The following is a 25,425-nucleotide window of genomic DNA, read 5'->3' as shown; positions in this document are numbered from 1 at the left end:
CTCTCCATAAGGCATGTGGATCTTGTATTGTTAACTGCCTTAGTAGTCTCAGGTTCAGGGGTTGATGCTTTGGGTTGATCCCAGTCTAGGTCAATTCAATGACTTGAAAATTGGTATTTGCTGCATTAAAGCATGGTCTGGTCTTATCTGCTCCTTGTAAAAAAATACTACATGCCTGTCCCTCCGAACACTGGTTCTTCTCTCATACAGACCAAATCAACATGTCTAAGATGCTTTGTATTCATATCAATGGTTATGTAATCTTATAAAAACATGCCGACCCTTTAAACTGGATACTGGCCTGTATTTTTTGTATTTAATTAATTAATCAAAATCTATTAAATTTGACCTCCTAAAACTGACCTTGACAACTTAAATCATCTATCAGTATATATAATTGTTATGTAAACAAAGAAGATAATTCTGGTCTATCAGACACCTGCATGTGAGTGACCTCTTCTTACCTGTCAAACGTAACTCAAACTGTATACTCAAGCTCAGTGGGTACAGTATATCAAACAGGAAATCTGATACGCTTCTCAGAATAAAATAATAAAATCTTTAACTTTACAACATTGATGGATTTTGGATACATATGACTGAAAAACTTAAGGAACTGTAGCGAATGGTAGTAAATAGATTGACCACATAATTCCAAGCATTCAACAAATACAAGTTTTATCATAAAGAAGATATACATGTATATTGTCAAATAAAATTAAGAAAAAAATCATGGGGGCTTGAATTTATACTGATTTTACCAGGGGTTGGCCCTGTATGCTATATATTTCACCACCAGCGATAGCGAGGGATAAAATATCTGCAAATAATCACACTATTCAATTGACATAAAAGAATGGAGCAAACTGAATTAGTGACATAGTTAAACTATTTACAATGCAGTATTTAGATAGGTTTTGATTAATTAAAATGATAGTTTTACTTATGTGTCTTATATGTATACACAAAATGGCTTGTAACACATTTTAGCATCCTTTGTTTACGTTTCATTGTTGTGATGTTTTTGGTTTCACAAGCATTTATTTTCCCGTAAAATGCTAATATTCTTTTGTCATCGTTCTATGACTTCGGGTAGCTCATTGATAAAAAAAGCATGACGTGTGAGTATGTTCTGAACAGCCCAAACAATATATTCATGTTTTACCACGGGTGTGATCTCAAAGCGTTTGAAGAATGTCATGTTAGAACTACCAATATAAGTGTGATTTATTTGATGTGAAGTGTTTTATAATTGTTTGTGAAATGGGGAATGCCATCAGTGCCATGTTTTACTTCCAATTTTGCATTAGGTACCCTTCTGTGATGAAATGAATGCAATTTATGTCAAATTTGAATTAACAGATTACTAGTAAGATAAACTGGCATCACTAATATTACTAAGTTTGATTCACATTTTATTAATATTATCAGAAATTATTAAGATAAAAGCTAGCACATTGTTTACACCTGTCCATTTTCATATTATGTTATTTATTAGCTATGACCCAACGATAAAATTGGCTATAATTAAGTAGTGTCAAGTCCTGCCAATATATATGTTCATTACTGTCAGAAGGTAATTATTGAATTAGTCCGAGATTACTCTGACGTCCAACGGCTGTTTTGCCAGACAAGCTGGGCCGTCCCACGGCCCCAGCTTGTCTGGCAAAACAGCCGTTGGACGTCAGAGTAATCTCGGACTATTATTGAATGACAGATGATTACAGTGTATCTATAAATGATTATTATAATGATGTCAGTCTAAAACAGTGTTCTATTATTTATTTTTATTAGAAATTATTAATTATTGATAAATGGCATTTTTACCTATTATTCCTGCAAAACAGACAAAATGAAATAGGACTTGTAGCTATATTTACAATACATATAATATACAGAACCAAATTTCACACTGAAAAACATGTATTGTGACTATTTGTGAGTAAGATAAAAAAAAAAACATTTTAAAATACAAATGTATTCTCAAACATGCACATGCACGCTGAAGGGGAGTAACTCTTGATGATTTCAATTTTAAACAATTGGCCACCCTTGAAAACTGGCTGTTTTTCTCAGTCCAAAGGGCAGTCGGTTTTGAGAAGTTTCACTGTACCTGCAGTCTGTGTCCTTTTGAACTGGCATGTTAAAAATCCCACTCAGCATGTCAATTTTGTATAGAGAAGGGTTCCTACTCCTGTATCTCTTTGACATTTTATGCTGATCATTGAAGACCACTTAACATGTTTTTTTCTTTATATACTGTGGATTTGTTTATTTTGTGGGTAACACTTTTTATGGGTACTAGATTTCCTGTATTTCACAAGTTCTGAATAAAAGTCAGAATGAAATTTGTATTTTGTCGAATATTTAAATTTGTAGTTTACCTATTCCCAGGAAATCCTCAAATTAAATATAATAATATTTATATTACAAATATTTAAGAATTGACAGCATGAAAAGATGAATTTTAGATTTTGAATGTTTCTTTTATATCTTTTTGAACAGATTACAAGAATAGGCTCAAAGTTTATGTTTTCATGTGGTACATTTGTAACTGGGACATGTGCAATTCTTTTTGGGTAAGTTTACAAACTAAATTTTTACAATTTTTTTTTATTTGCTAGACATTCACAATTATTATATAAGTTAATGAATCAGAACCATGCATGTGGGGATTTGTTTCTTCATTTCAATATATATATTAATTTCATGATTTTGTCACAGCAACTTTCTTTTTAACATTGAATATACTTATTTTCATGACAGGCATCTAAAAAACTGATAGTCTAAACATTAAGCAGTTCCAATTTCAATGCACAAGATGAAAATTTCAACAAATAATACCTCTTGATGATAAATTATAATATAACTCTTTTGAGAAAATAATTATAAAAAAAATACCTATATATAAATAATTGAAAATACTAACTTGTTCAAGTAATGCCCCTGACTGACTACAGGTTTTTTGTTGAGCCTGCGACTTTAGTTGCAGAAAGCTCGACATAGGGATAGTGATCCGGCGGCGGCAGCGGTGTTAGCTCACTTCTTAAAAGCTTTATATTTTAGAAGGTAGAAGACCTGGATGCTTCATACTTTGTATATATGGAGGCCTCATGTTACGAATATTCTGTCAGTCACATGTCCAATGTCCTTGACCTCATTTTCATGGTTCAGTGACTACTTGAAAAAAAAGTTAAATTTTTTTGTAATGTTAAGTTCTCTCTTATTATGAGTAGTAGGATAACTATATTTGGTATGTGCGTACCTTGCAAGGTCCTCGTGCCCGTCAGACAGTTTTCACTTGACCTCGACCTCATTTCATGGATCAGTGAACAAGGTTAAGTTTTGGTGGTTAAGTCCATATCTCAGATACTATAAGCAATAGGTCTAGTATATTCGGTGTATGGAAGGACTGTAAGGTGTACATGTCCAACTGGCAGGTGTCATCTGACCTTGACCTCATTTTCATGGTTCAGTGGTTATAGTTAAGTTTTTGTGTTTTGGTCTGTTTTGCTTATACTGTATGCAATTGGTATACTATATTTGGTGTATGGAATGATTGTAAGGTGTACATGTCTAGCTGGTAGGTGTCATCTGACCTTGACCTCATTTTCATGGTTCAGTGGTCAAAGTTAAGTTTTTGAGTTTTGGTCTATTTTTGTAATACTATAAGTAATAGGCCAACTATATTTGGTGTATGTAAATATTTTATGATCTATATGTCAGTCACGCAGATTTTATTTGACCTTGACCTCATTCTCACAGTTCATTGCTCAGTGTTAAGTTTTTTGTTTTCGTCTGTATTTCTTAAACTATAAGATATAGGTCAACTGTATTTGTTGTATGGAAGAATTGTTAGCTGTACATGTCTGCCTGGCATGGTTTATCATGTTTATCTGACCTTGACACCATTTTCATGGTTCATTGATCAATGTTTGTTTTTCTTGGTTAATGTTAAGTTTATGTGACAGTTGTATTAAAGCTTTACATTTAGGACTATCAACATAAAATCAATGATTAGTAAAAAAGGCGAGACATTTTAGTGTGTGCACTCTTGTTAAACTTTAGCTCTATTTTGTAAAATACATGTGTGACGGTCACTGTGACCTACATTTCATACTTTGATCAGTTTCCACAGAAACGAAGTTTGATACATGTATATCAAGTAATTTCACAACTATAAAAGAGTCCTTTTGTTGTGTGAAGTTATCAGTCTTTATATCAAAATAAAATTTGTACATATTTTTTTATTTTTCAGAGTTTTAGATAGATGTCCTGATGGGATAGTTTACATTGTGATGTGCTTTTGCTGTCGTATAGTGGAAGCATTAGGGTGTTCAGCATATGTAACAGCTTTGTTTGCCATAACAGCCAGTGTGTTCCCTGATAATGTATCCACTGTTTTTGTAAGTGAAAATAGTAAAGAAAGAGGGGTTGTTCTATCTATACTGGTCTTTCACTCTCCAAAAGGGCCAGCATAAGCTATTTTTATACAACCCCAAAATTATTGCATTCGTATATTGCTATAATGTTGTCGTCATCTGAAGACACTTGATTTCCGGACAATAACTTTAGTATAAGTGAATAGAAATCTATGAAATTTAAACACAAGTTTATAACCACAAAAGGAAAGTTGGGATTGATTTTGGGGGTTGTGGTCCTATTAGTTTAGGAATGAGGGGCTAAAATGTGGCCCATTTAAGCATTTTTCTAGTTTCCTGACAATATTTTATGGAATGGTGTATTGATTTCTCTGAAATTATACCACAAAGTTCTATACCAGAAAGGGATGTTTATAATTGGCTTTGGGGTGTTATGGCTCAAATGGTTTAGGAATTAGGGGCAGAAAAGGGGGAAAAACAAGGGTGTCCTGGTCAATGGATAATTACATTTAAGTAAAATTTTGATTACCTCACTTACACTGCTTTTTAGCTCACCTGGCCTAAAAGGCCATGTGAGCTTTTCTCATCACTTGGCGTCCGTCGTCGTCGTCGTGGTCTGTCGTCGTCGTCGTCTGTCGTCGTTAACAATTTTTCAAACATCTTCTCCTCTGAAACTACTGAATGGATTTGAATGAAACTTAGCATGATTGTTCCTTAGAGTATCCTGCACAAAGTGTGTGCCTGATTTTTGATCCGTCAAAAAACATGGCCGCCGTTACTTAAAATAGAACATAGGGGTCAAATGCAGTTTTTGGCTTATATCTCAAAAACGAAAGCATTTAGAGCAAATCTGACATGGGGTAAAAATGTTCATTAGGTCAAGATCTATCAGCCCTGAAATTTTCAGATGAATCAAACAAACCATTGTTGGGTTGCTGCCACTTAATTGGTAATTTTAAGGAAATTTTGCAGTTTTTGGTCATTATCTTGAATATTATTATAGATAAAGATAAACTGTAAACAGCAAAAATGATCAGCAAAGTAAGATCTACAAATAAGTTAATATGACCAAAATTGTCAATTGACCCCTTAAGGGGTTATTGTCCTTTAATGACAATTTTTCACAATTTGTTCATCATATTTGCTAACTTTAAAAAATCTTCTCCTCTGAAACTGCTGAATGGATTTGGATGAAACTTAACATGATTGTTCCTTAGATTATCCTGCTCAAAGAGTGTGCTTCGATTTTATCTTGAGGCTACCTTTTGTTATACATGTGTAGTGGTACCAGCAACGTCCTTTCCTTCCGAGGGAATGTTTTTATGTGACTTGTAACAAAAAATAGAAAGTCAAACAGTATTCATTATCACTGAACTAGTATATTTGTTTATGGGCCAGCTGAAGGACGCCTCCGGTGCAGGAATTTCTCGCTGCATTGAAGACCTGTTGGTGACCTTCTGCTGTTGTTTGTTCTATGGTCGGGTTGTTGTCTTTTTGACACATTCCCCATTTCCACTCTCAATTCTATTTTGTCTGTAATTATTGAACAGATCATATTTCTACTCAAGAACAAATTCAAAGTGACCTGCAACTGATTAGAGACATTTTAACGGTGTTTGTACACGATTCAACACTTTCATGGATTAATAATTGGTTCATCCCAAGCTGTAAAAACTTACCTTTGTTTGTTAATCAAGACTTTTTTGTAAACGTGATTGGTATGAGATGTACATTTAAATTAATTTATTTACTCAGTGAAACTTATAATAACTATAATTGTTGAATTTACAATTGAAAGATAGACGAAAGTACGAGAGCGACATTCAAACCCATAAGTCGAAAAATTAAACTGATAACAACATGACTAAAATAAATTTAAAATATCAGACAAACGATGATGCAAAAAAAACATAGGAAAAGTAAGACTGAGCAACAGGAAAAAGCACAAGTAATTTGAAAACGTACACTCATTAGACTCATTGGTAGCCTTCGGCTGTTGTCTACTCTATGGTCGGGTTGTTGTCGCTTTGACACATTAGACTCATTGGTGGCCTTCGGCTGTTGTCCGCTCTATGGTCGGGTTGTTGTCGCTTTGACACATTCCCCATTTCCTTTCTCAAGTTTATTTGTAGAAACGGCGGTCGGTAAATTAATTCATTATTTAATTGACACAAAAACAAAGTAGCAAGCTATGTTTGTAGCACGTTTTTCTTATGTTTATGAAAGGTTATAACAAAAACACTGCATCCCACAGAAAATCTAAACTTTTCAATAGACGTATAAGATTCACCCGAGTACTCGCGACCCAAGTACTCGCGAGTACTCAAGTATCTTGACCGAGTATCCGAGTATTAAATTTCAGATCTTTTGACATCCCTAGTAATTATGGTTGCAAATCCATTAAAATTTGAATTGAGATTTTAACCATATCTTGAGGGAAAGAAAAAAAAAGGGGGGGGGGTGAAAAGAAATTAAGGGCGAGGGGGAATTAGGGGGGGGACAAAAATTAAAAAGAAATTTTCTTCAAATATTTTTTTTGCCAAAAAAAAAAGGTTGGGTTGGGTGTAAAAAAAAATGGGAAAAGGGGGGGGGGATCAATTCTCAACACCTTAGTGTATTGCACTTAATCAAAATAAAGAGGGGGGTTAAGGGGGTCAATTCTCAACTGGAAAACAATTGGAAAAAATTGAATATAAATTCAAAAATTCAAATCGTATAACCAATTCTAAGTTCTTTGACTACAGTTATTTTGTGTCAGAAACCTATTTTGTGTCAAATATTTAATTACAATCCAAATTCAGACCTGTATCAAGCATGAATATTGTGTCCATTTTTGCCCCAACTATTCAGGGTTGGACCTCTGTGGTCGTGTCCAGCTGCGCTCAGGGAAGCAATTTATTAACATTTGACTTCTGTGTCCCATCCTTTGTTTTTATTTCATCTTTTTGTTCTTTAATTTAACTACAGTTTTCTTACCACTTGACATCTTTTTCAGTTGTTGTTCATTAATTTATTTCCAGATAAATTACCTCAATCACCATTACAGGGTCAGAATCCAAAATGAACATGACTACCCTCCAATTTTCAAGAAGTACAAATAAAAATTAGGCTGCCACTGGTATGCAGACTTTTGTTATATATCAAGAAATAAAATACTGTAAATTCTGTAATTATTGCAATGTTACATTATATTGAAAATAAAACAGTATCAAGATTGCAATAATAAAAAAAAACATTCCTAATTACAGTAGCGGGTAACAGCTTTGTTTTAGATATAAACTAGTATATTGACTTATTGTAATTCGATCAGGTTAATTGAAAATGTAAAATGTTAATAATGTTTTTGACCTAAGAACATTGCCATTGTTTATATTTTCTGTACAACTTTTATGTGTATTTCAGGGAGCACTAGAAACATTCAGTGGGATAGGTATGATGGTAGGTCCAGCGATAGGTGGAGCTTTATATACTGTAAGTCCATTATGTATTATGTTAATCTGATGGTTCTCTTGTGGTGTCTTGACCATTTTACACTTATACAAAATTGGAGCAGGCTTGTATTTACAGTAAAATCTAAATAGCATTGGATTTTTACAAGTGACAATAAAGAAGTCAGGAATCTGTATGACATGAAAGTAAGGAGATGTGTTATGATTGTCAATCCATAATGAGACAACTATCCATTAAATTTCATACGAAGTGGATGTAAGGAGGATTCATTTTCATGGAAATACAGTAAATGACTCGATCAAATTACATTTATTTGCATAAGTGATAGTATTTATTAAATGACTTATCTCCATCAGAAAAACTATTGTAAATCATATATGACATAAAACTCTTTGACAGCAGAAATAGTTCATGATCTAATGTAGTGTAAAGAAATTTCAGAAACGTTTCTGATTAAAAATGAATTCAAAAAGAGATTAAATCTTTGATGACAAATTCCAGTGAGATTAGTTAAAATTTAACCTGATTGTTTCCCTTTATCTTCTTTCCTATATACATACCAGTAGATTTGCTCTATTCTAAAAGGTTTTGCTTGATTTAAGAAACAAATTTTAGTCATTTTAGTCATACTGATGTTCAGAGAAGATGATGATTGTTTACCTATTCCTTTTCATCAGAACATAAGAATTCCTCATTTACTCAAAAGCCTGCAAACTACCAAAATATTAATACTATTTTTCATAAATCTTATTGCCCCAATTTGACAAAAAATTGGGGCAAACTTAATATCTTGTTAAGACAGATAAATAGTTATAGATTATCAATTATTCTTTAAATGAGAGGGACTTTCTCATCAACAGCCAATAGCCCTGAAACAAGATGTATCCAGGAAACATCTTAAGTTTGATTGAAAGACCATTGGTAATCTCTTTATTGCTCTTTTAGCTCACATGGCCCGAAGGGCCAAGTGAGCTTATGCCATCACTTGGCGTCCGTCGTCGTCTGTCGTCGTAAACTATTTCAAGAATCTTCTCCTCTGAAACTACTTGGCCAAATACTTCCAAACTTTAACTGAATGTTCCTTAGGGTATCTAGTTTATAAATTATATCCGAAGTTTTGATCTATCAACAAACATGGTCGCCATTGCTAAAAATAGAACATAGGGGTCAAATGCAGTTTTTGGCTTATAACTCAAAAACCGAAGCATTTAGAGCAAATCTGACATGGGGTAAAATTGATTATTAGGTCAAGATGTATCTGCCCTGAAATTTTCAGATGAATTGGACAACCCATTGTTGGGTTGCTGTCCCTGAATTGGTAATTTTAAGGAAATTTTGCTGTTTTGGTTATTATCTTGAATATTATTATAGATAGAGATAAACTGTAATCGGCAATAATGTTCAGAAAAGTTAGATTTACAAATAAGTCAACATAACCGAAATGGTCAGTTGACCCCTTTAGGAGTTATTGCCCTTTATAGTCAATTTTTAACCATTTTTCGTAAATCTTAGTAATTTTTTACACAAATCTTCTCCTCTGAAGCAAATCTGACATGAGGTAAAAATCTTCATTAGGTCAAGATCTATCAGCCCTGAAATTTTCAGATGAATCAAACAACCCATTGTTGGGTTGCTGCCACTTAATTGGTAATTTTAAGGAAATTTTGCAGTTTTTGGTCATTATCTTGAATATTATTAAAGATAAACTGTAAACAGCAAAAATGATCAGCAAAGTAAGATCTACAAATAAGTTAATTTGACCAAAATTGTCAATTGACCCCTTAAGGGGTTATTGTCTTTTAATGACAATTTTTCACAATTTGTTCATCATTTTTACTAACTTTAAAAAATCTTCTCCTCTAAAACTATTCAACCAAACTTCATTTGAATGATCAGTAGGGTGTATAAAATAAAGTTTGTGTTTTATTTTCTATTTCGTCAAAAAACATGGCCGAAGGCATTGTTTACCAGGTGAGCGATTCCGACTCTTGAGAGCCTCTTGTTTCTAGGTAACCTCAATGACATAGGCTTATGATTTCATTGTTTTCTCTTTCTTTGTTTACTCAACTAAGAAAAAACAATTTCACTCTACTTATGTTATATGGAAAAGTTTAAATAAATTGAGGAGATAGCACAAATTATTTGTAATTCAAATGCTGGTTTGATAAAGACTAAAGAGCAGGCTTCTTCTGACTGAGTCCTTGATTGATGCAAAATATTAGATTATGTACTGATGTAGTGGTCTATCTGCTGCTTGATATTTAAATCACAAGACAGAAATCATTTGTCCATTTATTTTTTTATTGAAATTTTCTTGTCTTACATAAATATTTTTATATCTTCAGGCTGGAGGCTTTGGTTTACCATTTTTTGTTATGGGTTCTGTAGTTATACTGTATGGAATGTTTTGTCTCTATCTCATGCCTCCAGTTAAAGGTAAGATAAAAAAAAGGGGGGATTACAATACACACATAAAAAGAATAAGCATTTTGTACCTTTTGGCTGTGTACTTAAGGGCATACGATACAGTTTTGACCCTGTATTTACAGTTTGATGAAAATTTCCATATAGGCTATTTTTGGCCTGATTAAATCAAATATGTAATAAAAAATATACCTCCATGTGGTACTTTTTGAGTTAAAGGAGGTCGAAATTTTGTATATTTGCTCAAAATTCTGATTTGTGGCCGTATTTTTCCTTTCGAAAGAAAGAGATAACTTTTTTGTTTTAAAAGATAAACACAAATTGTTTCTTGTTAAATAATTTGTAATTTCTGTATTTTACAAGTATCCTAAAAATGTATGCATTTTTTATTCAGAAAAAACTCATATTTATCAAATGGTCATGAATTGAGAAAAAAAACGTCATTTTTTGCTGTATATTTATCAAAATTAAAAAAATTGCACTATTTACAGTTTTATAAAATTTGGTCCACATAATCTCCCTGGAGAATGAAACAAAATGTTGTTTTAAAAAATAGGGGTCCATGCACTCGTTTTCAAATTAAATCAGTTTGAATGATAAAAATCAGTCAAAAAATGCATGTTTTCCCGATATGTCACAGTTTGACGTCGCGAAAATAACATTTTACGTTAGCAACGTCATTACCTCCCCTGTAACTGTATGGTATGCCCTTAAATAGGGATGTCTCATTTGGCAGGGTTAAGGTATCTGTAAAACTGATTGAAGGCTAAAAAAACCTTCTGTTCTTTTTCTCATTATTTGCCATAAATCAGTTCGGCACATCAGCAATCATAAAATTTTCAAAATTGTATTTGACTTTAAATGAAAATAGAAATTCTTGATTTTAAATTAAAATTGTTTTGTGTAACAATTTCACTGGTTGTAATTAAGGAGTTGCCAGCCATATTGACTTTCTAAAATCCATAAATGTTCAATAAATGCAACAGAAAATATAATGAAATAGCACCTTCCTTAAAAACTTCATTTTAATGAGATATCTTCCAAATTTGAAGCGCACAAATAACAAAATAATCTTTCCTTTGAAAGTTATCATTCGTATGACGTAAATCTGCTAAATCAGTCATGAAATTTTTTGGGATTTTATTTAAATTTAAATTTTATACATTTCTAAGTTTTAATGCATTTAATTTTTTTTTGTTATATATGTGTTGTGTACAAGTTGTAATGTTGTACAAATTATAATTTGTACAGAATTTTTGTACAAGTTATCAGTGTTTTATGACCTGCTGAACAAAAATGGATGATGCCAGCACACAGTCTTTTGCTCCGTATATTTCTGTCAATTTTTCACAACTTCATTATACAGTCTAATACTTCAAGCATTGATACAAAAACATTATAAGACCTCACAAAGATTTTGTATAGATATGAATATGGTATAAGGAAAAAAATAAAATTAGAATTTAAACCATTCAGGTATCCTCATTTCCAGTTTGAAGGCAAGGAGAATAGCACTAAACGTTAGGTTGGCGTATATTTTTTTGAATTTAAAACATAACACTGGTACATTTTATAAGTTAAACCTGTATCACCTGTTGCAAGAAGGTAGGTGTCAAAAAACTTATAACTTGTACAAAAACCCTGTACAAATTATAATTTGTACAAACTTACATCTTGTACACAACATATGCATTGGAATAGTAACAGTGACAACTGCTATGTATTTGATTTTTAATCTCAATTTGCTGAAACTCCTGAGATCCCTGAATGCATGTGTATCACGCATGAATAGATCACAGTGAAAGTTACGAAAGTAGTTTCGGAAACATGGTTTATCGCAGTGTAAACCAAGAGAAAAAGTCTAATTGACCAATCCAATTGAAGTATTTATAGATATGCAAATCATATAAGAATTATACTCTCTTGAAAATACCAAGATTTTAACAAACATTTCAGCATTAGATTTATGAAAAAAATATTTTAAAGACTACCAGCTACTGGATTTTAGATTTTGCTGTCTTTTAACATTTAATATTCAAAACCCTACAAAAGTTTTCAGTTAAACATCATAATAAGAGATACAAGTTTAAATTAAGAAACCACTGCCATATTTGTTGTTGCAAATTTCTATTGACCAGTATATTTGCTTTTAAACCATGCTGTTAAGTGTTTTTGATAATGCAATAAATGTCCTGTAGTATTTACATATCAACTAAATCATTGCTTTAAAATTGTAAATTTGAAATATTTTATTGTAATACTTTTCTTTTACAGATCATCATAGCAAGTTATCAAAACCTTTCTATTTTCTCCTGAAGAGTCCATTAGCTTTAGTAACTGGATTCTCCATTCTTGTAGGAGCATTTTCATTAGGATTTATGGATCCGACATTAGCTCAACATTTGTCAAAGGTAATTTACTTTTTTTTCATTTTAATATGACCGCAAAAATTGAAAATTTTTTGGTCCTATATTGGTATGACGTCGTCGTCGTCGTCGTCCAAAGACATTTGGTTTTTCGCACTATAACTTTAGTATAAGTTAATAGAAATCTATGAAATTTAAACACAAAGTTTATGACCACAAAAGGAAGGTTGGGATTGATTTTGGGAGTTTTGGTCTTAACAGTTTAGGAATAAGGGGCCAAAAAGGGCCCAAAATAAGCATTTTTCTTGGTTTTCGCACAATAACATTAGTATAAGTAAACAGAAATCTATGAAATTTTAACATAAGGTTTATGAACACAAAAGGAAGGTCGGGATTGATTTTGGAAGTATAGGTCCCAACAGTTTAGGAATTAGGGGCCAAAAAAAAGGCCCAAATAAGCATTTTTCTTGGTTTTTATTTTGAATTTTGACGGGATGTATTATGGTATACAAATGTCCGGTGTCCGTCTGTCTGTCTGTCCGTCCATCTGTCCGGCGTAAACATGTCGCACCGTAACTTGAGAACAACTTATCCAAATTTCATGAAACTTAACATAGTTGTTTCTTATGATGGTCAAATGATCTGTATACTTTTTGGTGAAAATAAGATTAAAACTTATTGAGTTACAGCACTTTGTAACTAAAACAGGGGTGTGTTTTTTTCACTTGTCGCACCGTATCTCAAAAACATTTCTTGATTATTGCTTAAAACTTTACACACTTCTTTGTTGTATTAATCTAAAGATCTGTTTACTTTTTGGTGATGATTCAAAACTTGATTTTGGAGTCATTGAGTATTTTGTTAAACAGGGGAGGGTTTTTTTACATGTCGTGCCGTATCTCAAAAATAATTTATGATTATTGCTTAAAACTTAACACACTTCTTTATTTTAGTGATATTTAGTTTTGGGGGTTTCACATGTCCCGCCGTGTCTCAAAAACAAAATATGATTATTGCTTAAAACTTTCTCAGAAACTATTTATGATTATTGCATAAAACTTCCACACAAGACGTAGGGCGTATCATGCGTTCATGGCGCAGCTGTTTATTGCACAATAACTTTAGTATAAGTAAATAGAAATCTATGAAATTTTAACCCAAGGTTTATGATCACAAAAGGAAGGATGGGATTGATTTAATGAGTTTTGGTCCCAACAGTTTAGGAATTAGGGGCCAAAAGGGTCCAAAATTAAACTTTGTTTGATTTCATCAAAAAATGAATTATTGGGTTTCTTTGATATGCCAAATCTAACAGTGTATTTAGATTCTTAATTTTTGGTCCTGTTTTCGAATTGGTATACATTAAGGTCCAAAGGGTCCAAAATTAAACTTAGTTTAATTTTAACAAAATTTGAATTCTTGGGGTTCTTTGATATGCTGAATCTCAACATATATTAGATTTTTTATTATAGGCCCAGTTTTCAAGTTGGTCCAAATCGAGGTCCAAAATTAAACTTTGTTTGATTTCAACAAAAATTGAATATATGGGGTTCTTCAATATGCTGAATCTAACCATGTATTTAGATTTTTAATATTTGGGCCTGGTTATTAAACTGGTCCACATTGAGGTCTAAAGGGTCTAAAATTGAACATTATTTGATTTCATCAATTGAATTCTTGGGGTTCTGTGATATGCTGAATCTAACCATGTATTTAGATTTTGGATATTGAACAATAAAACATGCAGGTAAATGTCCAATTTAAAATTTTTAAGTTTAAGTTCTTAGACCACATTCATTCTGTGTCAGAAACCTATTTTGTGTCAACTATTTAATCACAATCCAAATTCAGAGCTGTATCAAGCTTAAATGTTGTGTCCATACTTGCCCCAACTGTTCAGGGTTCAACATCTGCAGTGCTTCACATTGAGGAATTAAAAATAAATGCATACACACAAAATTTCTGTGCAGTAATAATTATACCCCCGCTTTAAAAAAGGGGGGTATACTGTTTTACCTCTGTCTGTCCGTCCGTCAGTCTGTCCGCCGTCAGTCAGTCCGTCCGTCAGTCAGTCCGTCCCATGAAACTTTCGTCACATTTTTCTCAGGAACTACACATCCACCCTTTCTGTAATTTGGTATCAACATTTATATATGTCAGCCATACCGTGTGATGCGTTTTCAGATTCATCACTTGACAACTTCCTGTTTACCGAACACTTGTCTGATTTTACACATGATAGCCAAGTTGAAAATTTTCGTCACATTTTTCTCAGGAACTACAATACAGGGATTTCTGAAATTTGGTTTCAGGATTTATATAAGTCAGCTATACCGTGTGATGTGTTTTCAGATTCATCACTCGACAACTTCCTGTTTACCGAACACTTGCATATTTTTACACTATTAATATTATCCACTTGCGGCGGGGGTATCATCAGTGAGCAGTAGCTCGCAGTTTCACTTGTTTATATAATAAAAGAGTTAATCTGCTCAGATGAGATGTACATGTTCATTTTTTTCCATGAGAAATTGACATGGACAAGTTACTCATAATCTTTTGAGATATGTTTTGTGGTATAAATAGTCTTACAAAGAATATGTTTTTGAATTTTTCAGTTAAATTTAAATACATGGCAGATAGGATTGATGTTTTTGATAGCTCCAGGAATATATGCTTTCACAGCGCCATTATGGGGCTGGATTACTGATAGTAAGGTAAGGGGGAGATAACTTGTTAAATGTCTCAATGAATGCTTTACTTGCAAAACTGGTTTGAATGAAGACCTTACATCTGATGCTCCTTTTGGTATAAGTGCCAGGTTTGCATGCTAAACAACCATTCTACAATAATATGGAGCTTACGCCAACCATTTAGGTCAACTTTATCTCAAGAAGTTGAGATTTGAGTTCTAAAGAAGTTGAAAATCTTATTATAAGTGAATTTCAATCAAATTTTATCTAATTTACAGACTGCCTAGCAGATTACATGTAAATACATTACCAGGGGCCAGCAGTTTTGACTTATATGTTGTTTGTGCAGTGCTTCATTTAATTTCTTTATATTACTTTAATATTTTGAACTTTATTTTCTATGCATTAGGCAAAATGATGTTTTATTTGCATACAGTTATAAAAAAAGAAAAAGGAAAAACTTATGCTTTTAGATTAGAAGAAATGTGCTTGTAAGAAAAAGCCCATATTATAAATGCTTTTACTTCATCTTGACATTTACAAGACATAGTCCTAAATTGTTGCGAATATCACTTGGACCTTTCCCTCTATAAATACACAATGTCAATTAGAAAATCGTGAAAAATAAATCATCCAGATAGAAATGGCTGAACAAAAAATATTGTATTATTAAGTACAGGTCCATGTAAGAATCAGGCAAACAGTGATAAGTCCATGTTGGCAAATTGATCAAATTTCATATTCATGATATGGATTTACCTTATTAGAACTTGAATATGAAATTCTTTTTTTTTTTAAATAATTTTTGTGTTAAAAATATTCATTTTCAAATTTCCCCTTGATGGCCCCTAAAAATGAGCAAGGAAAACTACAAAAAGGCATGTTTTTAAAGTAATTTATCTTGCTTTAATAATATATTTTTTGTTGCTAGTATATAGTTTATATAGAGTTCATATGTATAGTGATATGGAAACAGATTGAAAAAAAGTTTGTTGGTTTACAGTAAACAAATATAGCCTCCATCCAATATGATTGACTGAGGCAATGTAAGAATATTCCATACAATGTCTATAAATGCTGCTACATCAACTTGACTTTTACTATGACTCATATAAAAAAAGAAGATGTGGTATGATTGCAAATGAGACAACTCTCCACAAGAGACCAGATGACACAGACATTAACAACTATAGGTCACTGTAAGGCCTTCAACAATGAACAAAGCCTATATGAAAAATGAATGTAAAAAAATTTGTAACACATCAAAAAACAACTGAATTACAAGCTCCTGACTTGGGACAGGCACATACATACAGTATGTGTTGGAGTTAAATATGTTAGCAGGATCCCAACCCTCCCCTAATACTGGGACAGGGGTGTAACAGTACAACAAAAGAACAAAATACAAAAATCAGTTGAAGAAGGCTTAATTCATCAGATGGATAAAAATACAAATACTATGCAGAGTGGACGTGACGGGGTACTTGTATATCCCAACAACAAAAAGATACCAAGTAAAGATATGAGAGTATTCACAGTTACTGACAGCTAGTTCAAATCCACTAACAACTAATAAAATAAATCACGCATCTGAGACTAAATTATCAATCAGTACACATCCAGCATCCCATGGGTTAGTTTACTGATAAGACAAAATATTGATTTATTTTGTTTCAGTAGCCTAAGCTAAAACAGTATGTAATATTTCAAGTATATGACTTACACAGTAACATAGACCTTGAAGAATCAATCAAGTAAAATTATTATGTAACTTATTTGATTTCAGGGTTATGTGAAGACAATGATATTCATAGGAAATCTTTTAAGTGTTTTAGCTTTCTTAATGTTAGGTCCAACAACTTTAATACCTTTCTTTCCATTGTAAGTATTAGTAATGTTAATTATTTATTTTATATGGAGAACCAATATACCTTATGTCTTGTGTGATGTAAACTTTGGGTGGATGCTAATTATAAAGTATTTACATATGTTGTAATGGGTTGTGTCATTGTATGGTGTTCTCCCTAAAGGTGTGAGGTTGTGGGTTTGAAACACATCAGGGTCATAGCAAAGACTTTAAAATTGTTATTTACTGTTTCTCCTATAAGCAAACTGCAGTAATGATTAAATCTTTTTGCAAACAATCTGTGTTTACTTTGTTTTGAAAGAGAAACAATTTTCATTAACAGCCAATTAAATCAATTATCATTTACGCCACTTAACCAACCCATTTGTTTATACTAAAGATATCAAGTCATGTGATCTGGCAAACTTCATCCACATGTGTTATTTCTTTGACTGTTAGAAGTTGGAACATAGACTTTGTGCAAAAATAGATGATCTTTGAAATGATTTAAAATACAGGGAAAGTGTTGGGATGAGATGACAGAATTTTTGGGTGTGAAGATTGCATGAAATGCAATCAAAATCCTATGGTACTGACTTAATATCTAAATCTTCCAAGGTTTATCACTTCTTTTGTGATACACAAAATATAGTACATTGATCCTAACATTATATACATTCTATCCATGAGAAATTTCAGAAATTTATCAATGAAATATATGCTCACATATTCAAGTTACAAAATGATGTTGAACTTGTCAAGAAAATTACATAACTTTTGCATGGTGCAGGAATCTTAAAATCTGTTGTAAAAATATCAATTAAGTTGTTGCTAAAGTCATCTTTAAAAGATGGAGTTATCTTCCTTTGTCCAAAATTGTGGTTCAATCAAATGCAACTAACACTGTATACAATGCAAAACTTACTTATAATTTAAAAACCATCTTGACCCTTCAGTGCAAGTACTTTGATTGTCTCAAGGTGATTGATGGGTCAGGTTTACCAGTATTTTTTAGAGAAAGGTTGAAAGAGAAAAATGAGTACCTTGAAAAACTATGTATGTTAAGATAGGGTTACACACATTAAAATAGATTATTATTTCTTTCAGTAATATATGGTTTATGATCATATCATTGATTATACTTGGTTTAATGGTAGGATGTGCCCTTATTCCAACATTCAAGGGTGTTCTACAAGGTGCTTTGTAAGTATTGTGTATATATGGGTATAAGGGTCAGTTTTATAAATGGCTAGAGACTACAAGCCAATAATTAGAATATCTTTACATCCAGTTGGACAACCTACAGATCTTTCTGTAATTTTTATAATATGACTGCAAATTTTTGTTTGTATTCATATAATGATATGATAAATGTAAATACCACAAGAAGAAGGTTAGGATTCATATTGGGGACAAGGGGTCAGAAAACTAAAATGAATTTAACCAAAACATAAATTTCACCAAATTTTTATGTTAAAATTCAGGCATTTTCAAATTACTTTATATTTATCATTATGAAGTCAGAAATATATCAATTATGGCATAATTGGTAAAAATTATTTTATAACTGAAACAATTGGACATTGTAACATATGCTATCATAAAAATTTTACAACATCATCACAGTTGAAAAATTTCAGGTTTTTAGGGCCAAAATTAAGAGTTAGTCAACCAACTCCTTTATTATATAGCATTAAATGTTTTGTGTATACATTGTATGTACTCCTGTTTTATAAAGATACCCGTAAAATCTAATGATTGTTTTTTTCTTCTATTTCAGACAAATTGGAATGCCGGAAAACATGGACACCCATGGTATAGTGTCAGGATACTTTAATTCTTTGTTTTCATTAGGGTATGTTAATACATGTAATTACAATTAATCTTTCCCTATTCAACACCTACATCTAAAGCCTCAATTTATTTCTGTTTCAACTTATAATTGCGAACCAAATGAACTCTGTCAGATTAATTTACCTGTGTAAAAAATGCATCTTTTAAATAGATAAAAATACATGTTTTAACTTTTAAAAAAATGCGTGTGATGTTGTATTTATTCAATATCAATTATATATTTTAAAACTGTTCAATATAAACACTAATTTAATCATAAAAAGTTGATTTCTGACAACATTTTCAACATTGTTGAGTAATAGTTATCTTGTTTTACAGGGCATGTTTAGGACCAACTGTGGGTGGTGCTTTTGTTGATAAATTTGGATTTAACTGGGGATCCACAGGGGTGGCTTGTTTGTTTTTATTGGCTGTAAGTATAACTTTACCTAAAATATATTATTCTTCGAGGTGAAGGTATCAATTCCCGTAGTCTACTGTAATTTCAGAAATTATGCATTGTGTTTCATTTTGCCAAATTGCATTAAAGTACTTAAAAAACATAAACACTCACATTCTAAAATTGCATGGTATTTTTTATCATGTTTATGTAGATTTTGCTGAAAACATGGTAATTACTCTTAAATTTTTGTCCATTTTTCAAATATTGCAATACATGTAATAAGACTTTTTGTATTTATAATATCTTGGCTTTCTAATATTACTTATTTGACTTTAAAGCCTCTTTAAAATTGTTTTCCTTTGGCATTCAAAATCATTTAACTTTGATATGGGCACATAATAAATCTTAGTTTTACAAGCAATTAAGGTAGATAGGGTGTCTTCCTCCATCTTGGATTTTGAAATACTAGAAAACAAGGTCTAGATATTTGATGAAATGTGCAAATTTTTATAGTAGTAGGTAATTCATGTGTGAGAATTTTCATTATAATATAAAAAATGCCATGTTTGATCATATTTATGATTGTATTTTACAAAAATAAGAATTCTTTTGTTTGATTCATTTTTTTCCAACTTTGTCAAATAAGGGGAGGCAACTCAAATGCAAGGGCAGATAATCCAGATAGTGTAACTTTTACAATAGAATGTGTTAGGAATTTGCCCATTTTTACATGTAGCAAGAAAACGAGTCCGGTGACCCCATTTTTTCTTTATCTTATCTGAAAGTATAATATTGAAGCTATCTTCTCATTTTTTATCTCTAAATTCTATGGTGTGGTTTGCGTTTTATGGCGGAAAAATGGGTTTTCCATGCATAATCTATACAAAATCTTGACAATTTTGAAGAACCTGTAGCGTGAAAATAAGTCCGGTGACCCATTCTTTTTATTAATGTTTTTAAACAAGCAGGATATGAACTACATTTTGGCAAATTATTAAAAGATTCTATGGATTATAATTTAGACACCCCATCTACCTTAAACATTTATATATTATTTCAGGCTTTTCTAACTTTCTTTTATGGACTTCAGTCATCAATGTGTAGGAAACCACTTACATACACAGTCTCACAAACTGATTATCTCAAGATTGAAGGAGAAAACAGCTCTGTAGAGATTATGACCAATGGAGAAGCACAGAATACTGTATGATATGTACAATTAATTCAGTATGTGATAGGAAAAAGTAGCATGTTGTCTGTGATATGGGTTGACATTGAAAAATTGTGATAGAATTCAACCATAGAAGATTATATACATGTAGTCAGTATTGGATATTAAGAGAACATTATTTCCTCATCTAATGAACTGGTATAGCTACCTCAATATATTTTATTAAGATTTTTTTCTCTCTTTTTGATGAAATCCATAATTGGTAGTTCATGAATGCAATCAGCAAAGTATTCAGAAGTGGTGATATACAGTTTAAAAATCTGATTTTCTAAAGATACGATGGGTAGCCATTCAGACAAGGAATAAATTGTTAGAAGAATAGAATGCAAGACCTAATAATCTAAGGGTCTGATAAACAGTTCAAAGACTTGATAGTCTACAGGCCAGTTGGGCAGAACATAGGGTGATGTGATAGCTTAGTAATCAAATATTTAAAGCAATATAGAGGTTTATTTTTTTATTGTTTTGTAGTAATATTTGTTTGATATATTTTCTTATCAATTAAGTGTAGAACTGCAATGACCAAAAATTTGTATATGACCTCAAAAATTTTTTGCAGTCGTATATTGGTATGACGTTGGCATCGTCGTCGTTGTCGTTGTCGTCCGAAGACACATTGGTTTTCGCACTATAACTTTAGTTTAAGTACATAGAAATCTATGAAATTTTGACACAAGGTTTATGACCACAAAAGGAAGGTTGGGATTGATTTTGGGAGTTTTGGTCCCAACAGTTTAGAAATTAGGGGCAAAAAAGGGCCCAAATAAGCATTTTTCTTGGTTTTCGCACCATAACTTTATTGTAAGTGAATAGAAATCTATGAAATTTAAAGGCAAGGTTTATGACCATAAAAGGAAGGTTGGGATTGATTTTGGGAGTTTTGGTCCCAACAGTTTAGGAATTGGGGGCCCAAAGGGTCCAAAATTAAACTTTGTTTGATTTCATCAAAAATTAAATAATTGGAGTTCTTTGATATGCCAAATCTAACTGTGTATGTAGATTCTTAATTTTTGGTCCCATTTTCCAATTGGTCTACATTAAGGTCCAAAGGGTCCAAAGTTAAACTTAGTTTGATTTTAACAAAATTTAATTCTTGGGGTTCTTTGATATACTGAATCTTAACATGTATTTAGATTTTTGATTATGGGCCCAGTTTTCAAGTTAGTCCAAATCAGGGTCCAAAATTAAACTTTGTTTGATTTCAACAAAAATTGAATTCTTGGGTGTTCTTTGATATGCTGAATATAAACATGAACTTAGATATTTGATTATGGGCCCAGTTTTCAAGTTTGTCCGAATCAGGGTCCAAAATTGAACTTTGTTTGATTCAACAAAAATTGAATATATGGGGTTCTTTGATATGCTGAATCTAAACATGTATTAAGATTTTTGCTTATGGGGCCAGTTTTCAAGTTAGTCCAAATCAGGGTCCAAAATTAAACTTCGTTTTATTTCAACAAAAATTGAATTCTTGGGGTTCTTTGATATGCTGAATATAACCATGTATTTAGATTTTGGATATTGAACCATAATAAGTAAATGTCCAATTTTTTTTATGCAACCGCAAAAATTGAAAATTTTGTGGTCGTATATTGGTATCACGTTGGCATCGTCTTCCGTAGTCGGCGTCCGAAGACTTGGTTTTCCCACCATAACTTAAGTATAAGTAAAAAGAAATCTATGAAATTTAAACACAAGGTTTATGACCATAAAAGGAAAGTTGGGATTGATTTTGGGAGTGTTGGTCCCAACAGTTTAGGAATAAGGGGCCCAAAGGGTCCAAAATTAAACTTTGTTTGAATTCATCAAAAATTGAATAATTGGGGTTCTTTGATATACCGAATCTAACTGTGAATGTAGATTCTTAATTTTTGGTCCCATTTTCAAATTGGTCTACATTAAGGTCCAAAGGGTCCAAAGTTAAACTTAGTTTGATTTTAACAAAAATTGAATTCTTGGGGTTCTTTGATATGCTGAATATAACCATGTATTTAGATTTTGGATATTGGACCATAATAATTAAATGTCCAATTTAAAGTTTTTAAGTTTAGGTTCTTAGACCACATTCATTCTGTGTCAGAAACCTATGTTGTGTCAACTATTTAATCACTATCCAAATTCAGAGCTGTATCAAGCTTGAATGTTGTGTCCATACTAGCCCAGGGTTTGAACTCTGCGGTCGTATAAAGCTGCACCCTGCAGAGCATCTTGTTTTTTTAAATGAAATGTTGAATTGACATTGATAGAAATTAAATTGTTTTAAATATTAAAACAAAATGACTGTATAAGTCAAATATGAGGGCATAACATGTATACTTCCATAGTTTTTAAATACCTGACAAAGTGACTTGTACTTATACATGTACTCACTGTACATAGTAAAGTTTCCTTTTGGACAACATTTTGTCATCTTTATTTCTTTATAATCTATTACTTGTGCAATACTCTTGGCTTAGTTTAATCTACTTTAAAATTTAATACTTTTATAGAAATCATATTAACCAAGAGATGACAAATATTTATTTGTGTTTAGTTTCAACTGTTCTTAAATGTGCATTCTGATATTAGTAAAAAGTCTGTATTTTTCTTTCTCTAAGTCTTTGGAAATCTATCCCTTTACGAACCCATTGTATAAAAAAAATTAATCAAAGTGTGGTTGCCGGTGATCTCAGAAGATGATTGGCTCAGTCAAAGGGTCATAACCTTTTTCAGCTCAAAATGTTCTCACAGGTGTTAATGAAATTGACAATTTCGTGGAAAGTGGAAGTCACTCGAAGGGGATTTTGGTTAAGCATTTATCTTTTAATCATTTAGAGAAACATATTATTACATAGTATAAACGCGTGGATTAACTCGATAGTTAAATTATAAATATTCAAGTCCTCGCCGAGGCTTGGACTTTAAAATTGACAATTTAACTATCTTGATTGGATAAATCCGATAATCCACTTGTATCAATGTAATAATCTATATTTATATATCTCAACGGAATTACCCATCCTTTCAATACTCCAACAGATGTGTGTCCCTCTAGACATCCTATATTTACTATTTACATGTTATATTGTGATCAAAGCTTCCTTGTGATATGCTTTTCTGTTATATTAGCATTGTTCAAACTCCACGCAAACATACCTTTGTCTTTAAGGCTTTGTCAGGGATAATGTCAGCACATGCTTTAATTTTATTTTTTTTTTCCAATTTTGGACTTAAGGTTTATTCTGCTCAATATTTAAATATTTGAATTTAACAATAACATTTGGTCATTTTACAAAAAAATCTATGGTAGGTGAAAATTGAATGTTGTTTTGTATTATTCAAAAAGTGATAAAAGTCGAGTTTTATTGATCTCACATGCCATGAAATTTTGTAATGCAACTTAGCCATATTTATGTAATGTTATAATTTTATAGTAATGTTACATATAAATAAGGCTAAGTTGGAATGAAAAGTTAAAATTGCAAGAAATTGTCCATATTTCTCTAATCATTCTTTGTTGCCATAGAGATTTTCAGGATTATGATTTATTTCATATTATGCAACTTTTAAAGGGGCATTAGCTGTTAAAATCATGCTCATCTATTTGACTTAAATTGACATATTTGATTTGTAACATACTAAAACATATATCAAAATTATAAAGGGTTTTAATGATAAGTGTCAACATTTCATGTGTATTTTAGTCTTACCCACCATCTAATTAACTTTTGAGGTGATTCCCGAAGACTTCCAAATCAGTCAATCAAATGGTTTACCTTTGTTTCACTTTACGCCTTATTCATGTGTAACAGGTTAAATTGAAGGTCACATGAATATGGATTCAATGAGGTTGAATTATTCACTTGCATATGAATAATTCATCATCAACGTTTCTTACCTTATTTTGACAAATTTAACCATAATGGCTGCTAAATGATAATTTTTACTTCACTATTTCACTTTCATTAATGATTGAACAAAAAATATCATGTCTTAATGTTTTTATACATCCCTTAACTAATTTCCCTTTTAAGAAGTTATGATTCAATAGTGCTAAATATATATTTTTTCATTTACAATTTTGCTGAGAAATGAAAAGATGCAGTTTGTGTTTAGAGATAAAAACAGTACTAATGACTACAATATTATATTTGATTATGAAATTCTGGCTTACTAAATGCCCTCCCTTGATATTTTGACAGAAAACTTATAAATTTTGATATTTACGCAAGTTGTGCTTTTTATTCTCCAACTAAACCAAATAACTTTCATTAGAGTTATAATGATGTGTGCTACTAATTTTATGCTATACAGCAAGATTGTAAGTGTTGGGCATTTTTTTTTTACAACTAGTTAGAAATGTAAAATATAGTTAAATCTTTGTATTTTTTCTCTTTCAAAATGCTTTCGTGATATATTTTGTATAGCAGCTTTTTTCCATATCACCATCTATGAGAGGTTACACTTAACATACTTAATTGATATATGATTGTTATATTGAGGAATATTGATTATTCCAGATTAATTTATTTTTGTTATTATTTTATACACAATTTTGCTTTTTTGTATTTTGTAAATTGATATATTTTGATTGATAGAAAATATGCCATATAATTGCAAGTCTTTTTTTTCTTTCTATGAATACATGCAGGGGTTAAGAAATTTTGTTATAGCTCAATAGCCCAGGGCTTATTGGTTGCAAGATTTTACTAGCCCTGTTGGAAGAACTACTAGCCCAACAAAACTGACTTGCTAGCCGTAGTATGCCTTACAAATTCAGAGTTTGCTGCAATAACAAAGAATTCTATAAGTTTAACA

The 25,425-nt window shown here is 31.6% G+C and overlaps 1 protein-coding gene across 4 annotated transcripts in view; it reads left to right on the top strand.

The window, feature by feature from the left end:
* The window catches only part of LOC139519700 (MFS-type transporter SLC18B1-like), a 31,219-nt gene extending 5,998 nt beyond the window's left edge, over positions 1-25,221 (top strand). For 2 of the 4 annotated variants that reach the window (XM_071311924.1, XM_071311923.1), the window contains exons 4-14: positions 2,506-2,579; positions 4,259-4,406; positions 7,785-7,853; positions 10,178-10,268; positions 12,531-12,667; positions 15,241-15,339; positions 17,102-17,196; positions 18,269-18,364; positions 18,942-19,016; positions 19,334-19,427; positions 20,458-25,221. In XM_071311924.1, coding sequence (XP_071168025.1) covers positions 2,506-2,579; positions 4,259-4,406; positions 7,785-7,853; positions 10,178-10,268; positions 12,531-12,667; positions 15,241-15,339; positions 17,102-17,196; positions 18,269-18,364; positions 18,942-19,016; positions 19,334-19,427; positions 20,458-20,607 — 1,128 coding nt within the window. In that variant the 3' untranslated portion in view covers positions 20,608-25,221. The remainder of the gene's footprint in view (positions 1-2,505; positions 2,580-4,258; positions 4,407-7,784; positions 7,854-10,177; positions 10,269-12,530; positions 12,668-15,240; positions 15,340-17,101; positions 17,197-18,268; positions 18,365-18,941; positions 19,017-19,333; positions 19,428-20,457) is intronic. The other 2 variants (XR_011663648.1, XR_011663649.1) reach the window with 2 other exon arrangements.
* Positions 25,222-25,425: the final 204 nt, after the last annotated feature.

The sequence above is a fragment of the Mytilus edulis genome, chromosome 4, assembly GCF_963676685.1.
Source record: "Mytilus edulis chromosome 4, xbMytEdul2.2, whole genome shotgun sequence".
NCBI lineage: Eukaryota > Metazoa > Mollusca > Bivalvia > Mytilida > Mytilidae > Mytilus > Mytilus edulis.
The sequence above is the reverse complement of the archived record's forward strand: the minus strand, read 5'-3'. Positions and strand labels throughout refer to the sequence as shown.